Here is a 27,732-nt window from a genome sequence, read left to right as displayed (position 1 = left end):
ACACAATTTAGCCTACCCAATTCACCTGTACCGCATGTGTTTGGACTGTGAGGGAAACCGGAGCACCCGGAGGAAACCCACGCGAACGCAGGGAGAACATGCAAACTCCACACAGAAACGCCAACTGAGCCGAGGTTCGAACCAGCGACCTTCTTGCTGTGAGGTGACAACACTACCTACTGCGCCACTGCCTCGCCCGAGTTGCAATCCAATGAAGAAGAAGAAAAAAAAAAAAAAACTGATGGCTTTTTATGAGCATGTTGTATTTTTAAGATAACACATTTTTTTTATCTTCTGGATGTTATGGATAAAAATACAGTAATATTAATAAATTATTAAAATTAATAATGTTTTTGGATATAGGAATAGGGCTTGAACATAAGCTTTTGTGTTTAATGATTTAAGAAAATGGAGCAAGGGTTCAGAAATTTAGTTTTAACAATCGAGAAAAACTGTAACGCGTCATCTGTATTTGCATGCAATGTTTCTCTGCAAGTCTTTGACACATTTCACAGCACATGCTCACAGTACAAATGGGTGAAACCGTTATAGAGAATCAGGAAGTAGAATCGTGAGAAAGGGGAAGTGTAAATGTGAAACTGACCAACGGATGATGTGCATATTTCATGCATTTGACTGATGCTTCCATCTGAAGTCATTTGCATTGTTTTTAAAGAAAACTTTTCATCCATTCTTGGATTTGTTTTATTCTCTGAATATCCACAAGACAAAAGTGAATCTGGAATGAGGTCTGCATTCACCATCTTCATCACTCTCTTTCTGATCTCAGGTCAGTTTTTCAATGGTTAGTCTGATCAACTAATATATATATATATATATATATATATATATATATATATAAAACATAATATATTATTAAATATGAGCCGATTGATTGAATACAATAGCCCTGAGTTATTAGACTTGTGTTTGGCAGGTCAGGGACTTTGCTTTAAAGTGCACGGATGCACTGGAGGGAGTTTACTCTTCAAGTGCATGTACTCGAACCAGAAGTCATCTGATGTGGAGAATGATGGGGCATACTTTAGCAGAGATAATCCCTATAAGATGGTGATCAATACAAAGATTCAGAGTTGCTGGAGTCATAATGGCAGATTCGCTGTGTATGATGATGAAATCAGGAAATTCATCTTGGTGCTCATCAAGAACCTCAGCAGAGAGGATGATGGCACATATACATGTGGACACGATCATAAATGGAATCATAATGTAGAATTAGTGGTGGAGAGCGGTATGTACTGTACTTTTCTTACAATAATTAATCATATCATCATATTTATTATAGCATATTTAGGTATCCCTTTATTTAGATGGGCCCTTTAACAAATTTAGTTTATTATCAGTTACATAGCAGCTAATGGTTGGAGTGGTTAATGACTCTTATTGAGTGTTATAAAACTGTCTGCTTATCTGCTTTTTGGAATATATGTTACTTATTGTTTAAATTATGTAATTTGTAAAGTTTTTAATTTGAATTTTATATATATATATATATATATATATATATATATATATATATATATATATATATATATATATATATATATGTGTGTGTTTTGTCTACATACTAAGTTAAGATGTTACGCTTGAATGAAAAGAAAAAAGAAACAATAATTGTAACATATTTTACATTTTTGGAGCATATTTTTGCAAGCCTGTCAGTTATGTGCTTTTTAAGTTTAAAGTATAAAACAAAAAAACAAATTAATTACCGAGCATAAATGAGCCCCTTGTTAAATTTTAAATAAGTTAAATAAGTACTTCATTAAAAAAACATTCAGAAATATTTGGAAAAACTCTCTGCCTTTATCCAGTTCATAATTATAAGCTAATAAAAATATAACTCAAAGTCATTAGATCAAATTACACATTACAGTGTGAGCTATATGTCATTTTTCTTTGCATGCTTATCACTTTATGTGTGTTTTTGCATCAGCATGTGTTGATGGCAGAACTGCAGCTCTAACTATAACCCTAAAAAAAGCCTGAACAGACAAAAATAAATCCATCATTCTCCAGAGAGAATCTGTAATATTTCAATATTCTGTGCACATTTTAAAGTTTTGTTGAAACTATTTTTAGAGTCTAGTTGTGGGACATCTGTTATTCAAGCTGCATATGCTGGACAAGAGACTACTATCATCTGTAAATATCAAGACAAGTTTAAAAAAAACACCAAAGTCTTCTACACGCTGAATGGAGATCCAGTCCACATGCTGAACAGCAGCTCACAATCATCTGTGAAGAGGTTCAGTCTGTCTGACAGTCATAAAGATCATTTTAATGTCACCATTAGCAGCGTTTCTGCAGAAGATGATGGGGATTATTTATGTGGAGTGGAGAGATCAGATGATCAGCGTTCATCATCAATCACTCACAATACCTTCATTCAAAAGATTCATCTGAATGTTACTAGTGAGTTTACCTTGTTATAATGTGACCCTGGAGCACAAAACCAGTCTTGTATTGCATATATATATAAAACCCCGCCGGTCCTACACCCAACTCGCTCTGAGCTAAGATCGAAACGGCGACCTTTCGCTTGGGAGTCTGTTGCTCTAACTAGGAGGTTAAAGACCATGACGTCTAGCGTCCGTCACTAGAGCACCTTTAGAGGTCAGAGGAGTGAGGTTTACCTGCACAGCACTTACTAGCTGGCCTCCGTTACACACACAAACATATGTATATATATTGACATATATTGACAAAAAATAATTTGAATATTAAGAAAATATCTCAAACTGAATTGCAGTTAGAACAAATCTGTTTATTTAGATAATCTATAAGAGAATGTCAGTGAGAAATTATTTCCTCGAAGACTCCCAGTCAGGTTTAAAAATGTGCCGAGCCAGAATAAACAGGACCACGGACACAAGTGAAAACGAGCAAGTAAAACAAGCAACACAAACATGGCATGAAGTAGAGACACGGAGCAAGTTTCAAAGGAAAGTGCAAATAAGCAACAGGTAGCAAACATTAAGCTTATACGTGAAAACAGATTAAAACTGATGATGGGTAGTGAGCTGTAACTCGAAGGAAGAGGGAAACAGAAGGTGAGTCTAGTGTGGTGACAGTCCCACCTCCCTCAGGAATGCCCCCTGAAGATCCAAGAAGACTCACCATGACCTTGGTGAAAGTGATTAATGAAAGAGAAGTCCAGAATGTCCCAAGCCATAATCCAACATCTCTTCTCTGGACCATAGCCCTTCTAGTCTACCAGGTATTGATTATCTCTACCCCACCTCCTAACATCCAGGAGTTTACACACAGTGCACGTTACAGACCTCTCTATGAGTCTTGTAGTCAAAGGAGCAGAGGTCTAGGGTTGAAGACGAGGGTGAATGACAAGTTTGATTTTTAGAAACAAGGAAAACAGAGTGGATGTTCTTAAACTGGGAACTTAATTTGAGTCGAACCAACATCAAGCTGAGCAATGTGATGGAAAACAATCCAATAAATGTGGGTCCCAATTTGCATGAGGGAAGTCTGAGAGGAATGTCCTGGGTAGACAACCAAACCTAAGGATTACACACACATATAGAGGTGGCACAGAACAGTGATCATCCGCAGATGCCTTGTTCTGATCACCAGTAAAGGAGGGCTTCTCTCGCAATTCTTGAAGTGTGGAATCATCTCTGAACAAGCAAATGTGTGGATAGGTTTGCAGTTGCCCCCAGCTGAGCAAAATATATTAATATAGAATATAAATTGGGCACCCTGCTCTGAAATCATGTCCATTGGGAGGCCATGGATATGGAAGACGTGGTCCAGGACAACAGTCTTCTCTGTAATTTTTGGAGGGTGAATGAAATGTGCCACCTTTAAGAACCTGTCCAGGACAACAGCATTGTCACCAGACGGGGGTAGTCCAGTCTCAAATTCTGTCCCTATATGGGATCAGAGTTGCATAGGGACAGACAGCTGCTAGAGTAGCCCTGCAGGGGTTTGATTGAAGCCTTTAGCCACTGCACGGATCAGACAAGCCAACACAAATTCATCAGTGTCCCACACCATGGATGGCCACCAGAACCATTGCTTATTTAACCTATAGGTACTTAGAGTGACAGGCTAGTTCACATGAGTGACACCACTGAAGTATCTAAGTTTGGACCAATTCGGAATAGCAGACTCCTAGGGCACTTGACATGCATGAGAACAGTATGAAGAGCCTAACAGACTTCAGATTCCACTCCTCAGGTGACCGCTGCCACCACACATTCAGGTGGGAGAATGATGGCTGGAAGAGTGGATCTGGGGTCTACTTCACAGACATGTGAGAGGATGTTGGCCTGACCAATCTTGGACTCTGGGCGATACGAATTGTGAAAATCGAAATGCCAATCGGTCTGTTTGGTGAACAGAATATATTATAAATTCTTATGATCAGTCTAAACTATGAAGGGAATGCTTCAATTTCCAAAAATATACACTTATGGTGGGTTTTGTGGTCCAGGGTTATACATAAAAATTAATCTCTCAAAAAGTAATAAAAAAATCTTTTAATAAAGTAATAAATTAACAAATAATATCTGATTCTGCAGATAAAATAACTTCAGTCCAGGTTCAAGCCTACATCGGTAGATCAGTCTTCATCAAGTGTAAATTTCTCCAAAAATTCAAAGAAAACAAGAAGTTCTTCATGAGAGCTGAATCACAGAAGTTCATGTTGGATGAACAGAATCAGTGGATCCATCATGATAACGTGCACATGTATGACAACACCACTGAAGGACATCTGAAGGTTTTTATCAGTGATTTATCAGCGGCAAATGAAGGGACGTACAGATGTGGAGTAAACATTGATCGGGATGATCTGTACACTGAGGTCAAGCTGAATGTCAATAAAGGTAAAACACAGGTCATCCAAAAACAGACATTTCCTTAGCTCAACTGGTTCCAAACCTCAATTCCAAAACTCAGTTATATAAGTCAATGGCTATCATTTTTTAACATTCCTAAAAATATCTTCTTTTGTGTTCAACAGAAGAAAGTTGTAAATGTTTGAAACCATATGAGGGAGAGTAAATGATGAGTAAACTTTCACTTTTGTGTCAACTGTGCCTTTAAAGAAATTCATCCTCCATTTGCTGTACTTAAGTCATAGGACAGTTGTGAAATTTGGCACACATATAACGGGCAAACTGAACATTACCCACATTAATGTTGGAGTCGGTAATACAGTCTCTTTATTGCGACAAGGTATTCAACTGAATCAAACTGCAATTTTACTTTATAAACAACTCACTCAAACTCATGTAGTATGAGCTTGAATGAGTTGTTAAATTAAAAATGCCAACCCTAACCAACATTGATCATTGTGAGACCATGGAGGCAAATATTTACTGAAACGCTTTTTGAGAACCGCAGACATTCTTATATAGCACATTGGTATCAAGTCCACAATGAGCCAGCCAATATGAATGAATATCAAAGTGAATTCAAGCATTACCTGAAAGTACATGCACAATTTCCGTAGCTTTCACGAAATTATAATATCTAAATTATAGGCTCATGAAATATCACAAGTTCATTAGATTTGACAACTTACAAAGTTTCTCCAATTCTCAAAATGTGTAATACTGTTTTGATTCTGGAGATTTTTTTAGTTGGGTAAAATGTTTGTTATTGCATATTCTTTCATTGTTTTTGTGTACAGCTGGTGATTTTCATTCATCAAGCGAAGCGGCTTTCATTGGCGAAAGTGTGAAACTCACCTGTATTCACCGTGAAAAGAACACCGTCAACCACATCTGCAAAGAGAACCGTGACAAGATATGTCAGAACATTGTTTCATCTAACAAGGGACGCGTTCAGATTTCTGACAGCACAGATGGAGTTTTCACAGTGAGCATCAGTAATGTGAGTGTCAGAGATGCTGGAGTTTACTGGTGTGGAGCAAAAACCAGAGACACACATCTGACCTTCATCTCCCTGACCACTAAACTGGAACTAACCTTAACTAGTGAGTAGAGAATGCATAAGCCATGTAATAGAACAATGCATGTACATAGCATATTAATAGTTTGCATTCATCATTAGTGCAGCCAGTGATCGGACGTGAAGGAGATTCAGCTGAGATCAGATGCCCTTACGAAGATCACAACTTAAGTGAAATAAAATATTTCTACAAAGGAAAGTGCTTTACTCAAGAAGCGCCTATCATTCGATCAGATGAAGGTCATATCAAAAAACCAAATATTTCAATGAAGGACAACACTGAACTCAACGTCTTCACTGTGAACATCAGCAGCCTGAGAGCAGAGGATGCTGGGATTTACTGCTGTGTGGTGAGAGACATGTTTATCATTTCAACTGAGCTGATGATCATCATGAAAGAAGGTGAGCTTGATTTGTGGGGATAATCTCATTGTTTGTGATTGTCCTGTTATCATATTTAAAGCATTCGTTCACTTTCAGGATATGCATTTTCTGATAATTTACTAGCCTCTTTGTCAATCAATGTATTTCTTTCTTTCTTCAGTCATAAAGAAGGAATGAGTTAAAAGTCATATCTAGAGGAACTAGAGAAAATGATATGCTTTTTTCAACCACAAAGCATCCTAAACTTGTGCAATATGAATAGCTGTGGTCATTTTTAAAGAGTTTTTGAAAGGTGCAGTAGGTGATTATCTTCAGAAACATGTTTTATTGTTCTGGTTAAAAGTCTCTTTACATTCCAATAGTAATGATTAAAGTTAATGATCTAAATGTTTTTATATGTATTTTTTTTATTCTGGGTGAGGCATAAAATAAAAAAAATGTTCATCCAATTAAAATTTGTTGGGTCAACAATTCCCATAAATCTGATAAGTAGCTCAAACTTGTAACACTCGTCTTTAAATCAACGGGATACTTTGTCAACAAATGCAGATTTGGACCTCTGCGCACCTCAGTTCATGCAACCAATCTGCAAGCCCACCAACCAATCTTCAACCCCACCAACCAATCTGCAAGCCCACCAACCAATCTTCAACCCCACCAACCAATCTGCAAGCCCACCAACCAATCTGCCCCCTGACCAACCAATCTGCCACCCCACCAGCCAATCTGCCACCCCACCAGCCAATCTGCCACCCCACTAACCAATCAATAAACAAGACATGTCAGTCGTTTGGTTTTGAAAGGGGAAGAACTGTCATTTCAGGAGGTGTGGCTTTGGATGACAGAGGAGGAACTGTTTCAAAGATATTATGCTGAACCTTGAAAAAAATCCTGCATGTTTTCCTACAAAAACATGCATCTATTTATGACTGAAAGAGAAAGTTTATGAACATCTTGGATAACAAGAGTGTAAATAAATTATCAGGAAATGCTCATTCTTGAAATGTTTTAATTTTCTGCTCTTCAGTGCCTGTCATTCATAAAGCATCTGTCAGAGGATCTGCGTCCATCAGCTGTAAATGCATCAGGAAACACACACAACACCAGAGGTTTTTCTGCAAGGGAAACCAGCCGAATATCTGTGTCCATGCTGGAGTTCTTGTTTCATTTAATAAGCCAGCAAATAGCCGATTCTCTCAGACTGATGAATGCTCTGCTGGAGTTTTCACAGTGAACATCAGCCAGCTGACAGAGGAGGATTCTGGGAAATACTGGTGTGGAGAGGAGAGTTCTGGCTCATTCCTGTTCACTGAAGTCCATCTAAATGTCAACACAGGTAAAACACTTTTCAACTTAGCTACTGAGGTGGTCATTTGTTTAATAATAACTTTGTTAACCCTCATGTGCTGTTGTGGAGGTTTTCATCCACTCTAGGGTGAGTTTGAGTTTAATTTGGCCATAACTTTTTCTGTGTTTCATTTAGCAGAATGATTTCTGCTGACAAATCTTATTTTGACACATATTTTAACTATTAACTCGATACGCTCCGCAAATTTACTACCCTTTCGTTATGTACAAACTGAATTAAACTGCTGTTAAAAATGCATCAGACACATTTAAAAAAAATTTTTTTTGCATAAATCTGTTAATCGACCTCATTACTGATCAAAACTGCTAAATGTTTTTAAAAATCACCGAATTTTAACTCTTTAATTGGCAAAATTATAAATGATGTCACTGATATGGTGAAAAAAACACAAAATGATGCATTTTCAACATAAAAAGTAATTATGGACTGGATTTTTAGAATGTTTTTTAATCTTGAACATGTAAAACAACATTGCCTTTGATGCATTGTTAGAGTTTCATTTTTTTCTCCCTAATTCACTGTTGGTGGCTGTTTTTGCCCCCTTGACTTCCCCATGGACCAGTTGGCACTATTAACCCTTTAGATAGGCCTGTGCAAAAAAAACTTAGTTTCTGGATTCTATATAGACTATAACAGCAAATTAAAGCATGTGTGAGAGTGTGAGAGTGACCTTTATGCACTTACCTTGATGTGTATGAGAAAATCTAATTATGCATCTCAGCTCTCAGAACTAAATGGAGTAAACAAATACAAAGACTGTGTATTTATGCACCATCAAATGTGCTTATAATGGAAGTCAATGAGACAAAAACAGCCAACAACAGTAAATTTGGGAGAAAAAAATTAAAATCTAACGTCATTTTGTGTTTTTTTTTTTGACCAAATTAGTGATGTCATTTTTGAATTTGGCAATTAAAGAGTTAAAATCCTGTAACTTTTCTAATCAAGGACTGAGGATGATTTACAGATTTATGCAAAACAAGATTTAAAAAATATTATATAAATTATATTTAAAAAATAATTATGAAAAAAATATTTATCTGATGCATTTTTACAGCAGTTCAATTCATTGGATGTTTTCATCCCGAACATAAGGGTGCACAAGGGTTAAAATAAAACCCATATAATTTTAGTACCCTGTTATCATATCTTGTGACCAAATTGTTTAAACGCTCTTGAAATTCTCACACAGACACGGGCATTAAAACAAATTCATTCATTCATTGATTTTCCTTCAGCTTAGTCCCTTTATTCATCAGAGGTTGCCACAGCAGAATGAACCACCAACTATTTGAGCATGTTTTACACAGCAGATGCATTTCCAGCTGCAACCCAGTACTGGGAAAAACCCACACACTCATTCACTCACACACACTCACACCCACCCACCCACACACACACACACACACACACACACACACACACACACACACACACTACAACCAATTTAGTTGATCAGTTCCCCTATAGCGCATGTGTTTGGACTGTGGGGGAAACCGGAGCACCCGGAGGAAACCCACGCCAACTCAAGGAGAACATGCAAACTCCACATAGAAATGACTACTGACCCAGCCGAGACTCGAACCAGCGACCTTCTTGCTGTGAGGTGAAAGTGTTAACCACTGAGCCACCGTGTCGCCCATTAAAACACATGCAAATGAGAATTTATTCTCCAAACTAAACTCTGCCATTAAACACATGCATTCTGATTCTCAACTATGATCGTTTATTAATTCTGTGTTTTGTGCGACAATTCAAAAAAGCACATTGCAGTGCTGCTCAGATGTGTGCATTATTATAATAGTTGTGCAATATTACTACTAATGTGCAGTACTGTATGGTTATAAACCTGGAAAGCTGTTTTGAAACCACAAAAAAAGTCTAAAAGCACCATATACCATAACAGGGACATGAAAGTACTCTGACGAAGATAATTTTATAATATTGTTGCATCATTTTTAGTGCTTTGACTGCTGCTGTCATTATGTATTATTGTTTATTTTCAGAAACAAACATGCCAGACCCCAACAGTGCAAACTCTGGTAAGATCCATCAACTCAGCGTCATTTTAAATTAATTGACTTGAAGATAAGTGGGGTTTATTGTGTATACATATTCACAATATATAATCGATAACTGTGTGATTTCAGGGCTTTCTGTGATAGTTGTGGTTTCTGTGTGTTTGATCCTGATCGCTGTGTGTTTACTGCTTTTGTTTTTCAAAAAGAAATGCTACAGTAAACAAGGTGAGAAACACACACACACACGCACACACATTTTGTAAATTTGTGTTTGATGCCCTCTGGTGGCCAGAAATATGTATTTTCTGAATCTCGTATGTTTGTCTAGTTCGTACAGGCATCACTTCATCAGCAGACAGAAGACAGACTGCAGATCATGAAACTGTGAGTTGATAATCTATATCATAGAGTATTACAATGTGAAATAAGTTGCACGATAAAAAATGTCAATAGTATAGAAATGTGTAACCTGGTTAACAGCAAGTTGCTTTAATATACGTGAATGAGTTTCCAACATGACACTTTGCTTTTTACTGTACCTTGGTTTTTATTAGCTTTTTTTTTATTTGTTGGCATTACTCTGGTTCTTTTTAGATTTTCCTTCTCATCAGTGATGTGCATAAGAGTTTTAGGTAACACTTTATAATAACTACACACTATGAATCATGTATTAAGCATTAGCATAGTGAATTTGTTAAGCATTAACTCTACATTAATAAACGTTAGTAAGCCGGTTATAAGTGCATCTACAAATGCTGTATTTTTGACCTACAGCCACATTTATAATCTGCTTAATAATTGTACTTTGATATTTTGTGACTGGTTGATTTTTCATTACTTAATTAAGCGTTGCATTATTACCAAATCATTTGTATTTAATAGTAGCTGGTTATTTTTTAAGATTATTCAGAATGCGTAGGTAAATGATTAATAAAGTATTGAAATCAACATTTATATATTATTATTCAGGCATATACTAATAGTTACTTTGTATTTTAATAAATGCTTTATTAACACAATTTCATCTAGTCGTGTGAGCTAATCTAGAACTAGTTATGCTTTATAAATCCTTAAAAATGACAATTAAAGGTTCAGTATCAAACAATAATCTTTGCAATCTTATCTGAAAAGTTTAATTGCTGTAAAGTTTAAACATTGCTGAATACCAATAGTGTCAAAATACAACATAAAACTGGATAAAACAACAATATAATAATTTACAATATAATAGGATGCAATGTTTAAACTGTGCAGTAGTTTTATTTTAGATAAGGTTGCAAAGATTGATTTCATTTGTGTATCTTCAAATGAATATAAATGAATAAAGTTGTTTATTTTCTTTTTTCCTGTTTAGAAAAGAATTGAGCCATGAATCGTCATTTATCAGGGATTTATAAAGCATAAATAGTCCTCACTTTAGATTAGCTCACACAACTGGATGTTAAGTTAACATACGATACAAGTTAAGTTAATAAAGCATTTATTAACATACCAATTTACTATTAATACATGCCTGAATAATACAAATTATACATGTTAATTTAAATAGTTTAATAATCATTTACTAACTCATTCTGAAAGATCTCAAAAAAAAAAAAAACACCAACTATGCCTAAATAACTGCTCTGTAAATAATGCAATACTTAATTTAGTAATGAAAAATAAATAATAAACAAGATATGAAACTACATTTATTAAGCACATTATAACTGTGGTTTTAACTCAAGAGTACAGCATTTGTTTTTTTTTTTTTTTTTTTTTTTTTTTTTTATTAGAATATGCAAAAATCATACAAATACAAGAAAACGTCAACAAATAACAAATACAAAGCAACGAAACAAAAACAAAACAAAAACAATATAGTCATGTACTGGTATGTGCGTGAGTGTGTGTGTGTGTGAGTGTGTGTATGCATGTAAAGGTAACTTGGTGGACAGGTCAGAGTACATACATAAGGAACAATAACAGTCAATAAATGAAGCAAGTGTCACAAATATAGATAAAACATATAGAAAGAAACCAGTCAGAGGTAGGGAGTAACAACAATGCTTATTAATGTATGATAGTAAAAATTAGAGTAAAAAGAAAGAAAGGACAACAGTAATAACTGACAACAATAATAATAAATCACAAGTGCTACACAAACTACTACTACAAAAAGTTACTTATATTACAACTACTACTGCTTCTACTACAGCCACAACCACGACTACTACTACTACAATGTCTACTAATACTGATACTACTACAACGACTACCACTACTGATACTACTATAGCGTTTGCTACAACTAATACAACGTCTACTACTACTACTACTACTACTACTACTACAATCACTTCTACTACATCTACATCAACATCTACTACTGATATTACTACACCAACAACGACTACTACTACTACTGTAACTACCACACCATTACTACTTCTGCTACTACTTACATGAACTACTACTTCAAAAATCTCCGTAACAATTACTCAATAACAATCGATACTATTACACTGTCTACTACTTCAACTACAACTACTACTACTACTACAACAACTGCAACCTTAATAATGATAATGGTATAAATACTTGTAATAATGATAATGGAAAGATAACAGGACAAGTCAGAACAGTAATAATAATAATAATAATGATTTCAAAAAATAAAAGTAATACCATTTATGACAAAGGTGTCGAGGAGAGGGGAGGATGGGAAAATCAGGGAGAGGACAAGTAATAATAATAATAAATAATAATAATAATAATAATAACAAATAATAATAGTAGTAAGTAGTAAGTTTGAAGGGGAGATAGAGGAAAAGAGAAAATAAACTAATGATAATAAACAAAAATTAATAAAACACTTATAATAAAAATAAATAAATAAAATAGAATAAAAAATAAAAACAGAAAAGGAAGGGGAGGAGTAGAAGAAAAAAGAAACAATAAGAGAGAAGAAAAATAAAGTTCAGCAAACAAAGCAACAAGAATAAGCCAAAAAAAAAAAAGAATAATAATAATAAAAACTAAATAAATAAAAAAGAAAACACTATATCAATGCTAATTATGAATTATACAATTCCACATGGAAGGATAATATTAAAGATATTTATGATAGATTATTACTGTAATTTGATAACTATAATATACTCATGCTGGTAATAATACTAATAATAATGATAATAATAAAAAAAACAACAGCTGTAACAATAAATTGAGGAGGTTGTAGTTGTGTGATGGGCATTGAGGTATATAGTGTTTGTCAGTTGCTTTGTGATGCATTAAAAAAAGTGTAACGTGTGGCATGGATCAGTCCAGTGCAGTGCCCAGACTGCCATGCCTACGTTACACTTTACCCTGTGAATTTAGTACATGTAAGTAGATTTTTTTTCTTTCCTTTTTTTTCCCTCTCTCTTTTTTTTCCTCCTCTTCTCTTTCTTTCTTTTTTCTTTTCTTTTTTTTTTTATCTGTTGTTGGTCAGGAGAGCCACTGGTATATAAATAATAATAATAATAATAATAATAATAATAATAATAATAATAATAATAATAATAATAATAATAATTTATGTATAGTAATAATAATAATAATAATAAATAGAAAACAAATATTATATATAATAAAAATGAATAAATAACATTGATAGGGACAGGAAAGGGGAACAAATAGAACAAAAGGGAAAGTAAAAAAGTATATAAAGACCGAATTATGATTCTTTTATTTTATTTGTTTACATTATACTTTTTTTCCAATTGATTTATTTATTTTAAATTAGATTAAATATTAGATTTTTTTATTTTATTTTTTTTTATTTTTTATTTTTATTTTTTCCTCATCTCTACCTGACCCCCTCTCTCCCCTCCCCTCTTGTTTATGTACTGATGAAGGTGTTGTTAGGGAATGGCTTCAGGCAAAGAGGATCTTCAATGGAGATGTATTCTGTTAACAAGTTTTTCCAGTATGAGATGTGAATGGTATTTCTTGATTTCCAGTTCATGAGGATAGTTTTCTTTGCGATAGTTAGAGCCACCAGCAGAAACTGACCATTTGTATTATTTATATTGATTGTGGATATGTCACCTAATATGCAGAGGGAGGGACACAGTGGGATGTGACAACCCATTAAGTTGGAGAGTGAGTCAGTAACCTTTACCCAAAATGATTTAATTGAAGTGCAATGCCATAAGGCATGAAGATATGTGTCTGGAGTGTTTTGTGTGCAATGTGAACATATTTCTGACGTGAAACCCATTTTAAATAATTTCTGCCCAGTTAAATGTGATCTGTGAAGTACTTTGTACTGTATAAGTTGTAAGTTAGCATTTTTAGTCATGGAAAATGTGTTTTTGCAAATTTGAGTCCAGAATGCAGCATTGGGATTAATAGATAAGTCTGTTTGCCATTTAGTGGTTGGTAGAACTAATGCATTGTCTGATTTTGATATCATTTTGTATATTTGGGAGAGCAATTTTTTGGAGGGCGATATATTAATAAACTCTGAGATTTGAGGTGGAAGGTCTAGATTGATTGATTGGTTAGGTAATTTTGACTTCACTGATGATTTGATTTGTAAATATTCCAAAAAGCAATTACTCCCAATGCTGTATGTCTGGGCTATATGGGGAAATGGTGCCAGATTATTATTAATAAAGATATGTTGAAGTTGTGTGATTCCTTTGGCTGCCCATGTGTGAAAGTTAAGTGGCTTCTTGTTGGCTAGGAAATCAAGGTTGTTCCAAATTGGGGTGTATTTAGATGGTGTGAGTGGGGAATTTGTGACCTGATGGAATTTCCACCAGGCTGTCAGAGTTGCTTCTATTGTCGGCATTTTAAAACAGTGATGTCTCTTGATTGATTGACTGTGAAAGGGTAATTCTGAAATGTTAATGTCTTTGCATATTGATTGTTCAATGTCGTGCCATGTGTATTCTGATGAGTTAGGTTTAATCCATTTGTGTATGTTTTGAAGCTGATTTGCCAAAAAATAGTTGTAAAAATGTGGTGCTTCTAATCCTCCTTGTGATTTTGGTCTCTGTAGGGTTGTCAATTTTATTCTTGGGGTTTTATTTTTCCAGTAGAATTTTGTTATAATTGAGTCTAGGGATTTGAACCAGGTATGTGTGGGTTGTGTTGGAATCATTGAAAATAAATAGTTTATTTTTGGGAGAATGGACATTTTGGTGACTGATATTCTGCCCATGATGGATAGTGGTAAGTTCATCCAGCGTTGCAGATCGTCATCTATTTTTTTAAGTATCGGAGTATAGTTAAGTGCAAACAACTCTGACAGCCTGGCGGAAACATTGATACCCAAATATGTGATATAGTTAGTGCACAGAGGGATTTGTGATGTTTGGGATGTCACATCCACACTGGTGGAATTTAATGGGAGTATAGCAGATTTATTCCAATTGATTGAATATTCCGAAATATTTGAAAAGGTATCAATAAGTTTTATTGTTTCCTGTAATGATGTTTGGGGATTTTGTAAGTATAATAATATGTCATCCGCGTAAAGACTTATTTTATGGTGTATGTTTAATGTTTGAATTCCTTTAATATAAATGTTTTGACGGATGGCTGCTGCAAGTGGTTCAATGAATATGGTGAATAAAGAGGGAGAGAGTGGACATCCTTGTCTAGTTCCCCGGTGTAGAGTGAAGCTGCGTGATGTTAGTCCGTTAGTAATGACAGTAGCTGAGGGTGATGTGTAGAGAATTTTGATCCAATTAATAAATGACTCCCCAAAACCAAACCTCTCTAATGTGGAAAACAGGAATTTCCAGTTTACTTTGTCGAAGGCTTTTTCTGCATCGAGGGTGACTATGATAGATTTGTTTTTGTTTATTGATGAGTGGTGTATTAGGTTTATGAGTCTGCGTGTATTGTTTGATGATTGTCTACCTTTAATAAAACCGGTTTGATCTGGATGGATTATGGATGGCATGATTTTTTCTATTCTATGTGAAAGTGCTTTAGCAATTATTTTAGTGTCTACATTAATTAGTGAGATTGGACGATAGCTTGATGGTAATGTTGGGTCTTTATCGGGTTTGAGGAGAAGTGTAATTGTGGCTGTGTTCATGGTATCTGGAAGCTTTGAATTTTGTTTTGATTCGTTAATCAACCGGATGAAAAGTGGTGATAAAATTGACCAAAAGTGTTTGTAGAACTCAGCAGGGAACCCATCAGGTCCTGGTGATTTATTATTAGGCATGAGTTTAAGAGCATTAGAAATTTCTAGGTGTGATAAAGGGGATTCAAGACTATTTATTTGCTGTTCATTTAGTTGAGGTAAGTTGATATTGCTGAGAAATGAGTGAATGTCATCCTGGGATGGGTTTTTTTCAGGGGAATATAAATTACTGTAAAATTTTTGAAAGATCTGATTTATTTCTTCTGGTGAGTTGGTGGGTTTCCCTGCTGAGTCCTTAATGACTGATATTGTTGTTTTTTCTTTATTGTGTTTGATTTGATTAGCCAGATATTTACCAGATTTGTTACTATGATGGAAGTGTTCTTGTCGTAATCTGTGAATAAGGAATTGAGTGTGTGTATTAATTAATTTATTTAATTGTGATTTATATTTTCTTAGCAAATCTTGTGTTTCTTCTGTTGGATTATTTATGTTAATGTCTTCTAGATCTTTAATTTTCTGTTCCAATTCAGCTTGATGTTCTTTCTCTTTCTTTTTTTTGTAAACGGAATATGAAATTATTTTTCCTCTTAATACTGCCTTTCCTGTTTCCCACAGAAGAGATGGGGATGTTTCAGGGGAGTCATTTATCTCTAGAAAGCATGCCCACTCTCTTTTAAAATAACTGTCAAAATCCTGATCTTGAAGAAGAGAGGTGTTGAATCGCCATCTAGGAATGGGCTTATGTCTGGTGATTATATTCAGATTTATTGTTACAGGAGCGTGATCACTAATGATTATTGGGTGGATCTTTGATTCAGAAATATTGGATATAATAGAATTACTAGTGAGAAAATAGTCAATGCGGGAGTATGAATGAAGTCAAGAGTACAGCATTTGTAATTGCAGTTTTAAACTTCTTACTAACTTATTAATGTATTAAGTTAGTTAATGCTTCACAGATAATGAATTCACTATTTGCTAATGCTTAACAAATGGTCATAGTGTGTAGCTATTATAACGTGTTACCGAGTGTTATGTTACACCTACTGTAGATCATGTTTACTCCATTACTTTAATTTTATGTGTGCTACCATGATGGTGTTTAGTAGTTGTGTGAAAACAATGTGCTTCTCTGCTTGTGGGTAAAATTGTTTGAGGTGAGCATTGGTTTATCACATGACATTCTCATCTCCATATGTTAATAGTTGTGTTAACATGCGTGTCTGGGTAACAAAGGATATGATGTGTAGATGTTATACTTCAAAACACTGCTATATTAAACACTAAATTAATGAAATATGGTAGTTTACCGTAAAAATTTGAAATCACTTTTATGGTTTGTATTATTTTTAATGATGAAATACCAGCAACCACAGCTGCCATTTCTTTATCGTGAAGGTTTTTTTTTAATCTGCTTAACTTTTAATCAACTCTAATTGCATCAGTCAAACGGATTTAAAATTTTAAGTTAAACTTTGTACAACAACAACAAAAATAGATGAAACTGGTGAACTTGAATAAAAGCTAGAGTTCATGTTGGGTGATTTATTTCCTACAGGCTCAAGAAGAGATTCAAGATTCCTCTCCACTCTATTCAGTCCAGTTACCCACAATCCCCTCTGATGGGCTTCTGTACGCATCCGTCAGTTTTCAGAAGCATGGAGAGTCTCTCGGTGAAGCTGCAGTTGCCTTCAATAAAGACGAGACTCACTGTGACTATGCATCTGTCAACCACAGACTCACACATAACTAACTTTCCCAAGCCAACATACTGTTATTCTATTTAAACATATCATCATTATTATTATTATTGTTATTATAATTTCATCTTCTCCTCCTAGGCTTTAATGCTACACGCCCCAAATTGGGCCAAAAGCTATGTTCTGCATTACAGTTTGTTGCTATGTGTCTTTTCAGAGTTGCTGTTTTACTATAAATATTTTTTAAGTATTCATTCATTCATTCATTTATTCATTCATTCATCATCCCTTTATTAATCCAGGGTCGCCACAGCAGAATGAACCACCAACTTATCCAGCACGTTTTTACGCAGCGGATGCCCTTCCAGCCGCAACCCAACTCCGGGAAACATCCACACACACTCATTCACACTAGTACACTACAGACAATTTGGCCTACCTAATTCACCTGTACCACATGTTTTTGGAAAGTGGGGGAAAGCGGAGCACCCGGAGGAAACTGTTTGTATTGTGAAGTCCTAGTTGGGAAACTGCATTTTAAGCTCAGCCTAGAGACTTCCTTATTGTCCAGATAACTGAATGTTTGGAAAATGTATTGGTATGCTGTCTGAATAAGATTTGACTTTTTGGATATCATCATTATGAAGTCCTTAAATCAACGCAAAGTAGATCAACATATTTCAACGCACTCAATGTTTTTTGTGACTAGCTTATTTTTTCTATGCATATATATTTATATATATATATATATATATATATATATATATATATATATATATATATATATATATATATATTATTTTTTAGATAGAAAATATATTGAATTAAAGAATAATGTACCGAAATTAAAGTTAATGGGTGAGTGTAGCGGAGACCAGCTAGTGAAGTGATGTGCAGGTAAACTTCACTCTTAGCTAGAAGCCATGGTTTTTAGCCTCCTTGGTAGAGCAACCAATTCCCATGTGGAAAATCATCGATTCGATAGCAGCTCCAAGTGGGTTGGGTGGTGTAGGACCAGTGGGGTTACATAAGCATCAGAAAATGTTGTAATGCGAGATTTCGTTAAAGATCATTAAAGATTACTGTTACAAGCTCAAAGCTTTTGTAAAATATAATCAACAATTTATATATTAATAATAATTTTATAAAATATAATAATCAAGTATAAACTAAATAGAGAAATAATAAAATTAATTAGCACATTAAAAAGTAATAAAGCAGAAACATTTATAATTTTGTGGAAAATAAAAAAATAAATAAGGCCCTTGGGTGTGATTTTGCCTAGAAGCCCAATGTATTCTCAGCCCCGTATATGATGATTGATGATCTTCAACATTAAATTTAATTCTCGCTAAATCAATTATCTACATCTAAAAAGGTTTCACGGTCCATGACATCTTTTTGATTTCAGAAAATCCTTTATTTTACATAGTGAAAAATGATCATCGTAAGTTTCCGTGCTCTGATTATTATTTCCGTGCCCCCCCACACACACACATTCCATGGCCAATTTATTTTATTCAATTATCAAACAGCGACCTTCTTGCTGTGAGGCCACAGTGCAACACCACTGAGCCACCGTGTTGCCCTGCTCTGATTTTTCTGGAAATACACTCAATCTTATCCATCAGTCTCTTTCTCATTTTGATTAGTAATGAAGTGATGTGTGATGTATGGACTGATCTGGGAGCAGTTTGATACATGCTCATCAGCGGATTTAAGGGTTTGTTTGACGAGGTCGCATTTTCAGATCCAGAACATTGACTGAAGCCTCGTTCTTACATGTCCTACAGTATATATAAAGCATATTGCTGATTGTCACAATGCAAATACAATATTACACGGTACATTGTTGTCACTATTCACAATCATGTGCTAAAATGTGCTTTAGTTGCAGTTTTGAGAAAGTTAATTACAAAAGACTGAGTCTCAATGACTTTTTCATTAGTTAAATTGAGTTAATTAACAATTAATAAGGAAATTGTCTGACATTTGTTCCACTGTGAGGGGTTTCCCCAAAAAGGTTGTTAAATATCCAAAAGAGACACTGAAGATGCAGGATAAACCACAAATCCAGCATAGAGGGGTTCAGAGAATGTGGTGTTGAATGTGTGTATGAGTGTGAGTGTGTGTGTGTCAGAGACACTGTAGAAGGACAGAGAACCGGCCGGCACATCCACATACACTCCTACTCTATTAGTCTTAGATGAAGGAGCAGTAATATCATCACTCTTGTTATTGTGCCAGGAACAGTAAACCTCATCACAGCAGTACAGACTCCAAGAGTGTTCATTGCGTCCAAATCGACAATTACTCCCACTTTTTCTCTCGATCGCTTTATAAGCAACACCTACATGACCAGAGCCACTCCATTCCACCTCCCAGTAACAGCGTCCAGTCAGAGTCTCTCTACACAGAACCTGCTCCTGTTGATCAAATCTGTCTGGATGATCAGGATACGGCTGAGGATCTTTCACATGTGTTGCTGTTTTGTTTCCATCAGACAGGATGAGTTGATTGTGTGCTGTGTTTGGATCCAGTGTGATATTAACTGCATCTGAACACATAAAGGCATAACATTAAATATGCACAGTTGTGTGTGTGTGTGTGTGTGTGTGTGTGTGTGTGTGTGGACCTACATTTCCTCAGTCCAGATATGATCCTGAAATGTCCTTCATAATCCAAACTAAACAAAACCAAAACACAAGCCATGCAGGCTGTTTATTGAACTGAAGTATAGTGAGAAACAGTTTTACAATACTATAAGATATTTTTTACAAAATATTATTCAAATGAGAAATCAGCAAGAATTTTACTCTTGTGCTTATCTACATGTAACTTTAAACTGTAATGATAAATTAACATATTCAACATGTGCAGTGTTTAACTAACATTAAAACTAAGAGTACTAGTATTAGTACACTAGTGTAAAACCTTAAATGCAAGTAATGACCCACATACTTGAGTTTCTGCAGTGTGTAGTGTGGATCCTCCAGTGTGTGTTGGAGCAGCTGGACTCCTGATTGTCCTGGGTGATTGTAGCTCAGATCCAGCTCTCTCAGGTGTGAGGGGTTTGAACTCAGAGCTGAAGATAGAAAACCACAGCCTTCCTCTGTCACCATACAGCCAGACAACCTGCAGAGACACAGACAAACAGATCATCTACAGACAGATATCAGCATAATCAGCTGACTTTACATTACATTTTCATTTAGTTTATTCCTTGCTTTTATCAGGGGTCACCACAGTGGAATGAACCACACATTACTCTGCCATATGTTTTACGCCTGATGTAAACATACATACCTTAGTATCTCCAGCTGACAGTTTGGACTCTTCAGTCCATCAGAGAGCAGCTTCACTCCTGAATCCTGCAGGTCATTGTTACTCAGGTCCAGCTCTCTCAGGACACAGTTTGAGGATTGAAGAACTGACGACACAATTTCACAATCCTGAGCAGAGAGATTACAGCCAGCAAGACTGAAAGAAGAGGAGAACAAACGAGAATTCAGTTTTACCTAAAAAATACTCAACATTTATTAATTCAATACCAGAAATGCAAATTTCATTCAGCAATGTCTCTTCACCAGATTAATCACTCACAGAGCTCTTGTGCAGTTGCTGACGGCTGGTATCAGTCTTCTCCTGCCCTCATCTGATGTGTTGTATTTCTGGAGCTCCAGCTCATCCAGCACCTCCTCTGACATCTGAAGCATGTAGGCGATTGTTGAGCAGTGAGCAGGAGAGAGTTTCTTCTCTGACTGTTTGTCTGATTTCACAAACTCCTGAATCTCTCTGGACAGAGTCTGATCTTTCACTTCCAGCAGACAGAGGAACAGATTGATGGATCTTTCAGTGGAGAGTCCATGTCCATCTCTGATCTTCTCTTTAATGTACTGTGTGCTTCTCCTGATGCTCTCTGAGCTCTTCTCTGTGTGTGTCAGTAGATCCTGGAAGAGTCTCTGATTGGACTCCAGTGAGACGCCCAGCAGGAACCGCAGGAACAGATCCAGACGCCCATTCTCACTCTCAATGGCTTTATCTACAGCACCTTTAAGCAGGTTTTCTACCGAGGCAAAATTCCTCAGTCCATCCATAGTTGTGTTCACATGGTAGTAAAACACATAGAAAGCAGCGAGGAACTCCTGAACACTCAGATGGATGAAGCTGTAGACTTTCCTCTGCTGAATCACAGATTCCTCCTTAAAGATCTCAGTGCAAATCCCAGAATACACTGAGGCGTCAGAGACGTCTACGCCGCTCTCAATCAGGTCCTCCTCATAGAACATCACATTGCCCTTCATCAGCTGTCTGAAAGCCACTTCAGCAAGTTTGACAATCACTTCTCTGTTGGACTGCAGGAGTTTCTCTGGATCTCTCTCTTCATACTTCTGATTCCTCATGTTGATCTGAATCAGCAGGAAGTGGATGTACATTTCAGTCAGAGTTTGAGGGATTTCTGCACTCTGATCTTCTTCCAGGAGCTTCTGAAGCACAGTGGATGAGATCCAGCAGAAGACGGGTATGTGGCACATGATGTGGAGGCTTCTTGCTCTTCTGATGTGTGAGATGATTCTGCTGGCTTGATGCTGCTCACTGATTCTCTTCCTGAAATATTCCTCCTTCTGAGGCTCAGTGAATCCCTGAATTTCTGTCAGACGCTTGATGTATTTGGAGGGGATCTGATTGGCTGCTGCTGGTCTGGAGGTGATCCAGATGAGAGCAGAGGGAAGCAGCTCTCCTTTCATCAGCTTTGACATCAACACAGCCACTGATGAAGTCTCAGTCACATCACAAACTTTCTGAGCGTCTGAAAACATCAGTGTGATTCTGCTTTCATCCAGACCATCAAAGATGAACACAACTTTACACTCCTCATAAATCTTGGGCTCCAGATCTTCAAGTTCAGGATGAAAGTCCAGCAGAAGTGTGTGAAGACTGTACTGATGATCTCTGATCAAGTTCAGCTCTCGAAATGGAAGCACAAACATGAAATCTACATCCTGATTGGCTTTTCCCTCGGCCCAGTCCAGAATGAACTTCTGCACAGAGACGGTTTTTCCGATTCCAGCGATGCCTTTAGTAAGAACAGTCTTGATTTGCTCTTTCTCCTCTTTAAAGATGTCATTGCAGTAGATTGGAGTGTGTTGGGAGTGTTTTGTTCTGGCTGTTTTCTCCATCTGTAAAACCTCATGTTCTTCGTTCACTCCTTCACTCTCTCCTTCTATGATGTACAGCTGGGTGTAGATCCGGTTCAGGAGGGTTTGGTTCTCTTGGAGTTTGTTTCCCTCAAATAATCTCTCATATTTTTTCTTCAAACTGGTTTTGAGTTTGTCTTTGACTCTCTGCAGTTCTCCAGTTTCCTGTGCTTGTGTCTTAAGAACTGTTTCTTGATTCTCCTGTTTTTTGTGAGTTTGTAAGTTGAATTTAATTGATGACACCAATTTGGTCTGTTCATGGATTTCTCTCTTGCTGAAGTTAAAATGAAGAAATAAGTGTGATTTAATTCTCATGGAAGACTGTCAGAAAGTCCAATTTTGGGAATGGATTAATTGTATTTAAATGCATTCAAGTGAGATGTTCTATAGTTGATTTACTACATGGATGTGCAGTACTAACGGTCGTTTTGAGGTTGTTGGTCCATCACTGAATGTATGACGTTGCTCCATGGACCTGCTGCTCTTCACAGACACACCACTGGGTTCTGTGGACTCTGAAATTTGCTTTCTACTGATGCTGAAATGATAAACAATGCATCATTTGCTGCTCTACAAATACTGTTAAGGGTCATTAGATTTACATTCATTCAGTTTGGATAATTTTTAAATAAAATAATTTACAAATAAGGAGTAAAACAAAGTACCAGTGAGACAAGAATTGATGCGCGTGCAAGTAGGACATTTATAAAAAAATAAAATAAAAAAAGACAGAAAGTACCAGCAGGATTAGAACAACCAGAGGCTGAATACATAATATATTTTCTTATCTGGGTGAACCATATGTTTAATTGTTTAAAAATAATCTTTAATTACAAAGAGCATGTCAGTTTCACTGCTTAGGACAAACATGAAACTCATGAACAATGGCGACGATTTTTAATTATCAACATTTAGCAGAACCTGCAAGGTGTATTTATGACCACATATGTCCATCTCTTATTAAGACGTTTCAAATTTTTGCAAGGATCAGTCTACCAGTGAAGAACAGTGATAGTGAAGGTTCTGGAAAGTGATTTTGTGTCTCTCTAAATTTTCTCAATATTTACTCACACTGTCAACCCAAGCTCATTCTGAAAACGTAGCCTCGCGGATGTTTCTGGAGACCGGGATTTACGTGGCTGGAGGTACGTATGGCCGCATTTGTTTTTTTCGAGCGAACGCTACAGGGCGGTGTGAAGCCGCTCCTCTTCTTCGCACTCGCCGGCTGGGCTGACGGCTCACTCACCAGCTCGTGGTGTTAAATCGGCGGAGCGGAGGCCCGGAGGAGGAGGGGCTACCCGTGGCGACGACCGGCTTCGAGTCCGGAGAAGAGCGGTTCCAGAAATCAGGTAAGATGAAAAACAGAAACCAAAAAAATTTAAAGCGAACGAGTTTGTGATGGGGCGAGAATGCAGCAAAATCCGAAAACGCGGACAAGGGATTTTGCTTTTCTTTTCTGGACGGCTTTTGTAAATTGTCACTTGAGTTTAGGGAAGGAGGAGGAGGGCGGCTGGGTCAGCCGATTGGTCAGACCGACGGTCGCTCGACAGCGACCTCCGGCGGCTTTTCGCGCGAGAACAGTGCGGATGTAAATGGCAGCGCTCCTGAGAGGCGTTCAAGACGCGAAAAAGCGCAGCACAGCGGCCTCTCGCGGATTCGCAAAAACAAAAACTGCACAAATACGTACCTCCCAGGACGTATTTTGCGGTCTCCAGAAACGTCCGCGGGGCCACGTTTCCAGAATGAGCCTGGGTTGCACACTGTAGTGGTTCCAATTTTTTTTTTCTTCAATTAACACCGTACAAATATTTTGAAGAATGCTAGAAACTGGTAGCCATTGACATCCATAGTGGGAGAATAATTTACAGCGTATGACGATGGCTACCAGTTTCCAACATTCTTTCAAATATTTTTGTGTCCAACAGAAAGTGTAATTATTTTTAGGTGAACTATCTCTTTAAGCTAACTAAAAATATACTTGTCTTACCTGAGGTCAGAGGTCACTGTTCCATCATTGATTTGTGGAGAAACAAAATTCTTGGATTGATCACTCTTCATAGACACGCAGGTTGATCCAGGAGATGCAGAACTCATTTTAGAGCCCTTGCTCTTGCTGAGACTCATTTTAAGGTCACAGACGTCTCTCACTGATACTTCCTAAATAAACTCTGAGTGGTTAAATTTACACTTATTTATTTGAAAGCCCATTATAAAGTCTCATTTTGAGTTTAGAGGTAATGATGATGATTCTGTAAAGAAAACAATTCATTTACTGACACTCCACTTTAAAAATAATAATAATATTTTTTTTCATTGTCCTGTTGAGCTTAATGCATTTATTATAGATACTTTAAGTTGTTTATCTTCTTTAAAAACTAATTATTTGTTGTATATCATTGTATTTAGTTTGCTCAGTTTATGCCAGACTAAAATGAAACCATAATAAAATAAGGATTCAATTAAATTAGATTAAATTAAGCACTTTTTGTAAATGTTTATAAAAACAATCACATTTGTTAACAGTGATATTGCTGTTTTTATGACCAATATATAATATAACTAAAATATAGATAATATTTAAATATATATTATAACAAAAATCTGTTATTATGCATAAATAACACACTACACGCAGGTTTGAATCTTCATGCAAAAAGAGGCAATTTTTAAAAAGACGACACATTACATTAAGAATAAGTTCTTACCAGAAAACATGTGACCATTGCAAATCCAGTTCTGACAGGTTTATAGCTTGGTGTCTTGTATTTCTACCTCTTTTTTTGTTTCTGTCATGTGAACATCAGTTAAACTTCCTCTAATTTTACCAGAGCTCTCACATTTTTTTTTTTGGTTTCTGTATTTATTTGCAGATATGTATGTAAATACATGCAAATATCTTGCATTCACATACTTTTAGGGACTAGGTGATACAAAATCCAATATATAATTAAGCTGATTGTAAAGATAAATGATGCCAAAAGAAAAAATGGTGAAGCTGGCTTACTTGGTTTGGGACTTGTTGAGCTGCGCATCAATGGATTTGCTCTTCAGGGTTTGGACTTTCAGCAGGGAAATTAAACCACACTCAACTGGACTGGGGGCGACACAGTAGAGCAGTAGGTAGTGCTGTCACCTCACAGCAAGAAGGTTGCTGGTTTGAGCCTCGGCTGTGTCAGTTGGTGTTTCTGTGTGGAGTTTGCATGTTCTCCCTGCGTTCGCGTGGGTTTCCTCCGGGTGCTCCGGTTTCCCCCACAGTCCAAACACATGCGGCACAGCTGAATCGGGTAGGCTAAATTGTCCGTAGTGTATGAGTGTGTATGGTTGTTTCCCAGAGATGGGTTGCAACTGGAGGGGCATCTGCTGCGTAAAAACATGCTGGATAAGTTGGCGGTTCATTCCGCAGTGATGACCCTGGATTATTAAAGGGACTAAGCCAAAAAGAAAATGAGTGAATGAACTGAACTGACACGGTTTAGATTTACTAGAACTTCTGTGTTCAGCTGCTTTAACACAATCTACATTGTAAAAGCACTAGAAAAACAAAGATGACCTGAATTGAATTGAAAACTATTTCTTTTAATAGGGGCAGATCATCAAGACCTCAAGGAACTATTTCATTGAGTCAAAATTTTGTGTTTTAAGTGTGAATAAAATGTAAATATTAATTCACACCAATTTCCACTGTTAAACTTTTGTTTCAAACTAATTTATTACAAAGTGTAATATAAAGCACTTTGCACTGAACATTTATCAATGGCTAATGACAATACTTACCAGGCCAATCAATGTTTCTGTGCAGAGTTTGCATGTTCTCCCCATTTTCCTCCCACAGTGCAAAGACATGCGACATAAAAGATTTGATCAAACCAAATTGGCACCATTGAGAAGCTCTTAGTTAGCATTATCTCTCCATAAGCAGTCCTTTATTTGTCATTAGCCATTATTAGGGGGTTCTCACCTTTACAAGACTTTTTTTTTTTTAAACATGTTTGCGTGTTTATTTTTTATCCATGAACACTGCAACCATTCATTGTCATTATAAGAATCACCAGGGACCACAGATCTGCAAAACATCTGTTACAACCCCTTGTTTTGTCTAGGGGAATGGGTTTGCACATTTAACGGTGGAATTGGTAATTGCAAAAACTCAAAAACAAATTGCGTCAAAGGATGGACAGCAAGAATACGTAGAGAAAAAAAAAAGTGATTTATTTACAAAAAGGTGAGAGTGAATCAGTGAGTGAGGTATTTCCAATATATACAAGGTTAAAGACAATAAGCAATTAAATGTTAGAAAGACTGGCTATGGGTGGTGCTAAAAGAACCAAACAGTCTTACTAATATTCACAACAAATCCCATCTAATTTATTCTAATAAACAAAAGATTCAAAAAAGTCATTGACGTCCTATCTAATCTACACTGACTAACAATTAAGCCAAAAATACACAGGTTGGCACACACCCTTTTACATGGTGTATCTAGACAAATGTTAATCTACGTGTTGATATGTATGTCACGTGACATACTTACCTACCAGTCTTTCTAAACTCACAGGGAAACATTAGGTTAGGGAAGATATGGCGATACAAAGGTAAGAATTCGCAGTAACAAAGTTGAACAAAGTGTAAATCAATTAAGACGAGCAATACTATTAAACGGGGATAACAAACTATCAAACACTAAGAAAGCAAGCAAGCAAGCAAGCAAGCAAGCAAGCAAGCAAGCAAGCAAGCAAGCAAGCAAGGTGCCAAACAAAGAGTCAGAGAGTCTGTACCTCAACTAACAAACTGAAGACCTTTTAAAGGCCAGGTGGCATGTAGGGATTGTCTGGAACTTGGGCAGAGTGTTAACCAATCAGGTAGCAGGAGAGATGGGGTTGGTTACAGCAAGAACAAGTGAAACAGCCAATCAGAGATGGGAGTAGGTGGAGCAAGCACAGAAGTGGACTGGGTGACAAACACATGATGAGAC

At 36.4% G+C, this 27,732-nt stretch overlaps 2 protein-coding genes across 8 annotated transcripts; one reads left to right on the top strand and one right to left on the bottom strand.

The window, feature by feature from the left end:
• Window positions 1-524: 524 nt before the first annotated feature.
• Window positions 525-17,814, top strand: LOC137495366 (polymeric immunoglobulin receptor). 6 transcript variants are annotated; one of them, XR_015477100.1, is made up of 11 exons: window positions 525-790; window positions 938-1,252; window positions 2,104-2,436; window positions 4,563-4,868; window positions 5,678-5,983; window positions 6,061-6,360; window positions 7,370-7,678; window positions 9,718-9,753; window positions 9,939-9,957; window positions 10,061-10,116; window positions 17,421-17,491. XR_015477100.1 is itself a non-coding variant. In XM_087237955.1 (11 exons), the coding sequence occupies exons 1-11, from the start codon at window positions 640-642 to the stop codon at window positions 17,613-17,615; spliced, it is 2,394 nt and encodes a 797-aa protein (XP_087094081.1). In that variant the 5' UTR covers window positions 525-639; the 3' UTR covers window positions 17,616-17,814. The 6 variants fall into 6 exon arrangements, 5 of the variants coding, with proteins under 5 accessions (XP_087094081.1, XP_087094080.1, XP_087094082.1 ...); XM_087237955.1 differs by having other exon boundaries at window positions 9,862-9,957; window positions 10,070-10,116; window positions 17,421-17,814; XM_087237954.1 differs by having other exon boundaries at window positions 9,862-9,957; window positions 17,421-17,814.
• Window positions 17,815-18,960: 1,146 nt separating this feature from the next.
• Window positions 18,961-25,501, bottom strand: si:ch73-236c18.7. 2 transcript variants are annotated; one of them, XM_087237848.1, is made up of 8 exons: window positions 25,466-25,501; window positions 24,748-25,009; window positions 23,182-23,298; window positions 21,166-23,034; window positions 20,869-21,042; window positions 20,524-20,697; window positions 20,202-20,248; window positions 18,961-20,119 (listed from the first exon to the last, which is right to left on the bottom strand). In XM_087237848.1, the coding sequence occupies exons 2-8, from the start codon at window positions 24,882-24,884 to the stop codon at window positions 19,590-19,592; spliced, it is 3,048 nt and encodes a 1,015-aa protein (XP_087093974.1). In that variant the 5' UTR covers window positions 24,885-25,009; window positions 25,466-25,501; the 3' UTR covers window positions 18,961-19,589. The 2 variants fall into 2 exon arrangements, with proteins under 2 accessions (XP_087093974.1, XP_087093973.1); XM_087237847.1 differs by having other exon boundaries at window positions 24,748-24,917.
• Between the last annotated feature and the right edge of the window lie 2,231 nt (window positions 25,502-27,732).

Source organism: Danio rerio, chromosome 1, assembly GCF_052040795.2.
Source record: "Danio rerio strain M-AB ecotype USA chromosome 1, GRCz13ab, whole genome shotgun sequence".
Lineage (NCBI taxonomy): Eukaryota > Metazoa > Chordata > Actinopteri > Cypriniformes > Danionidae > Danio > Danio rerio.
Note: the sequence above shows the minus strand (reverse complement) of the source record. Positions and strands in the feature narration are given on the sequence as shown.

Coding starts and splice junctions, on each gene's coding strand:
- si:ch73-236c18.7 (XM_087237847.1), bottom strand. Junction 23,299..24,747: donor ACAGTGACCTCTGACCTCAG/GTAAGACAAGTA, acceptor TTATCATTTCAG/CATCAGTAGAAAGCAAATTT. Junction 20,249..20,523: donor TACACACTGCAGAAACTCAA/GTATGTGGGTCA, acceptor GGTTTTGTTTAG/TTTGGATTATGAAGGACATT.
- LOC137495366 (XM_087237954.1), top strand. CDS start 640: ATGCTTCCATCTGAAGTCATTTGCATTGTTTTTAAAGAAAACTTTTCA. Junction 6,361..7,369: donor GATGATCATCATGAAAGAAG/GTGAGCTTGATT, acceptor TCTGCTCTTCAG/TGCCTGTCATTCATAAAGCA. Junction 9,958..10,060: donor GAAATGCTACAGTAAACAAG/GTGAGAAACACA, acceptor ATGTTTGTCTAG/TTCGTACAGGCATCACTTCA.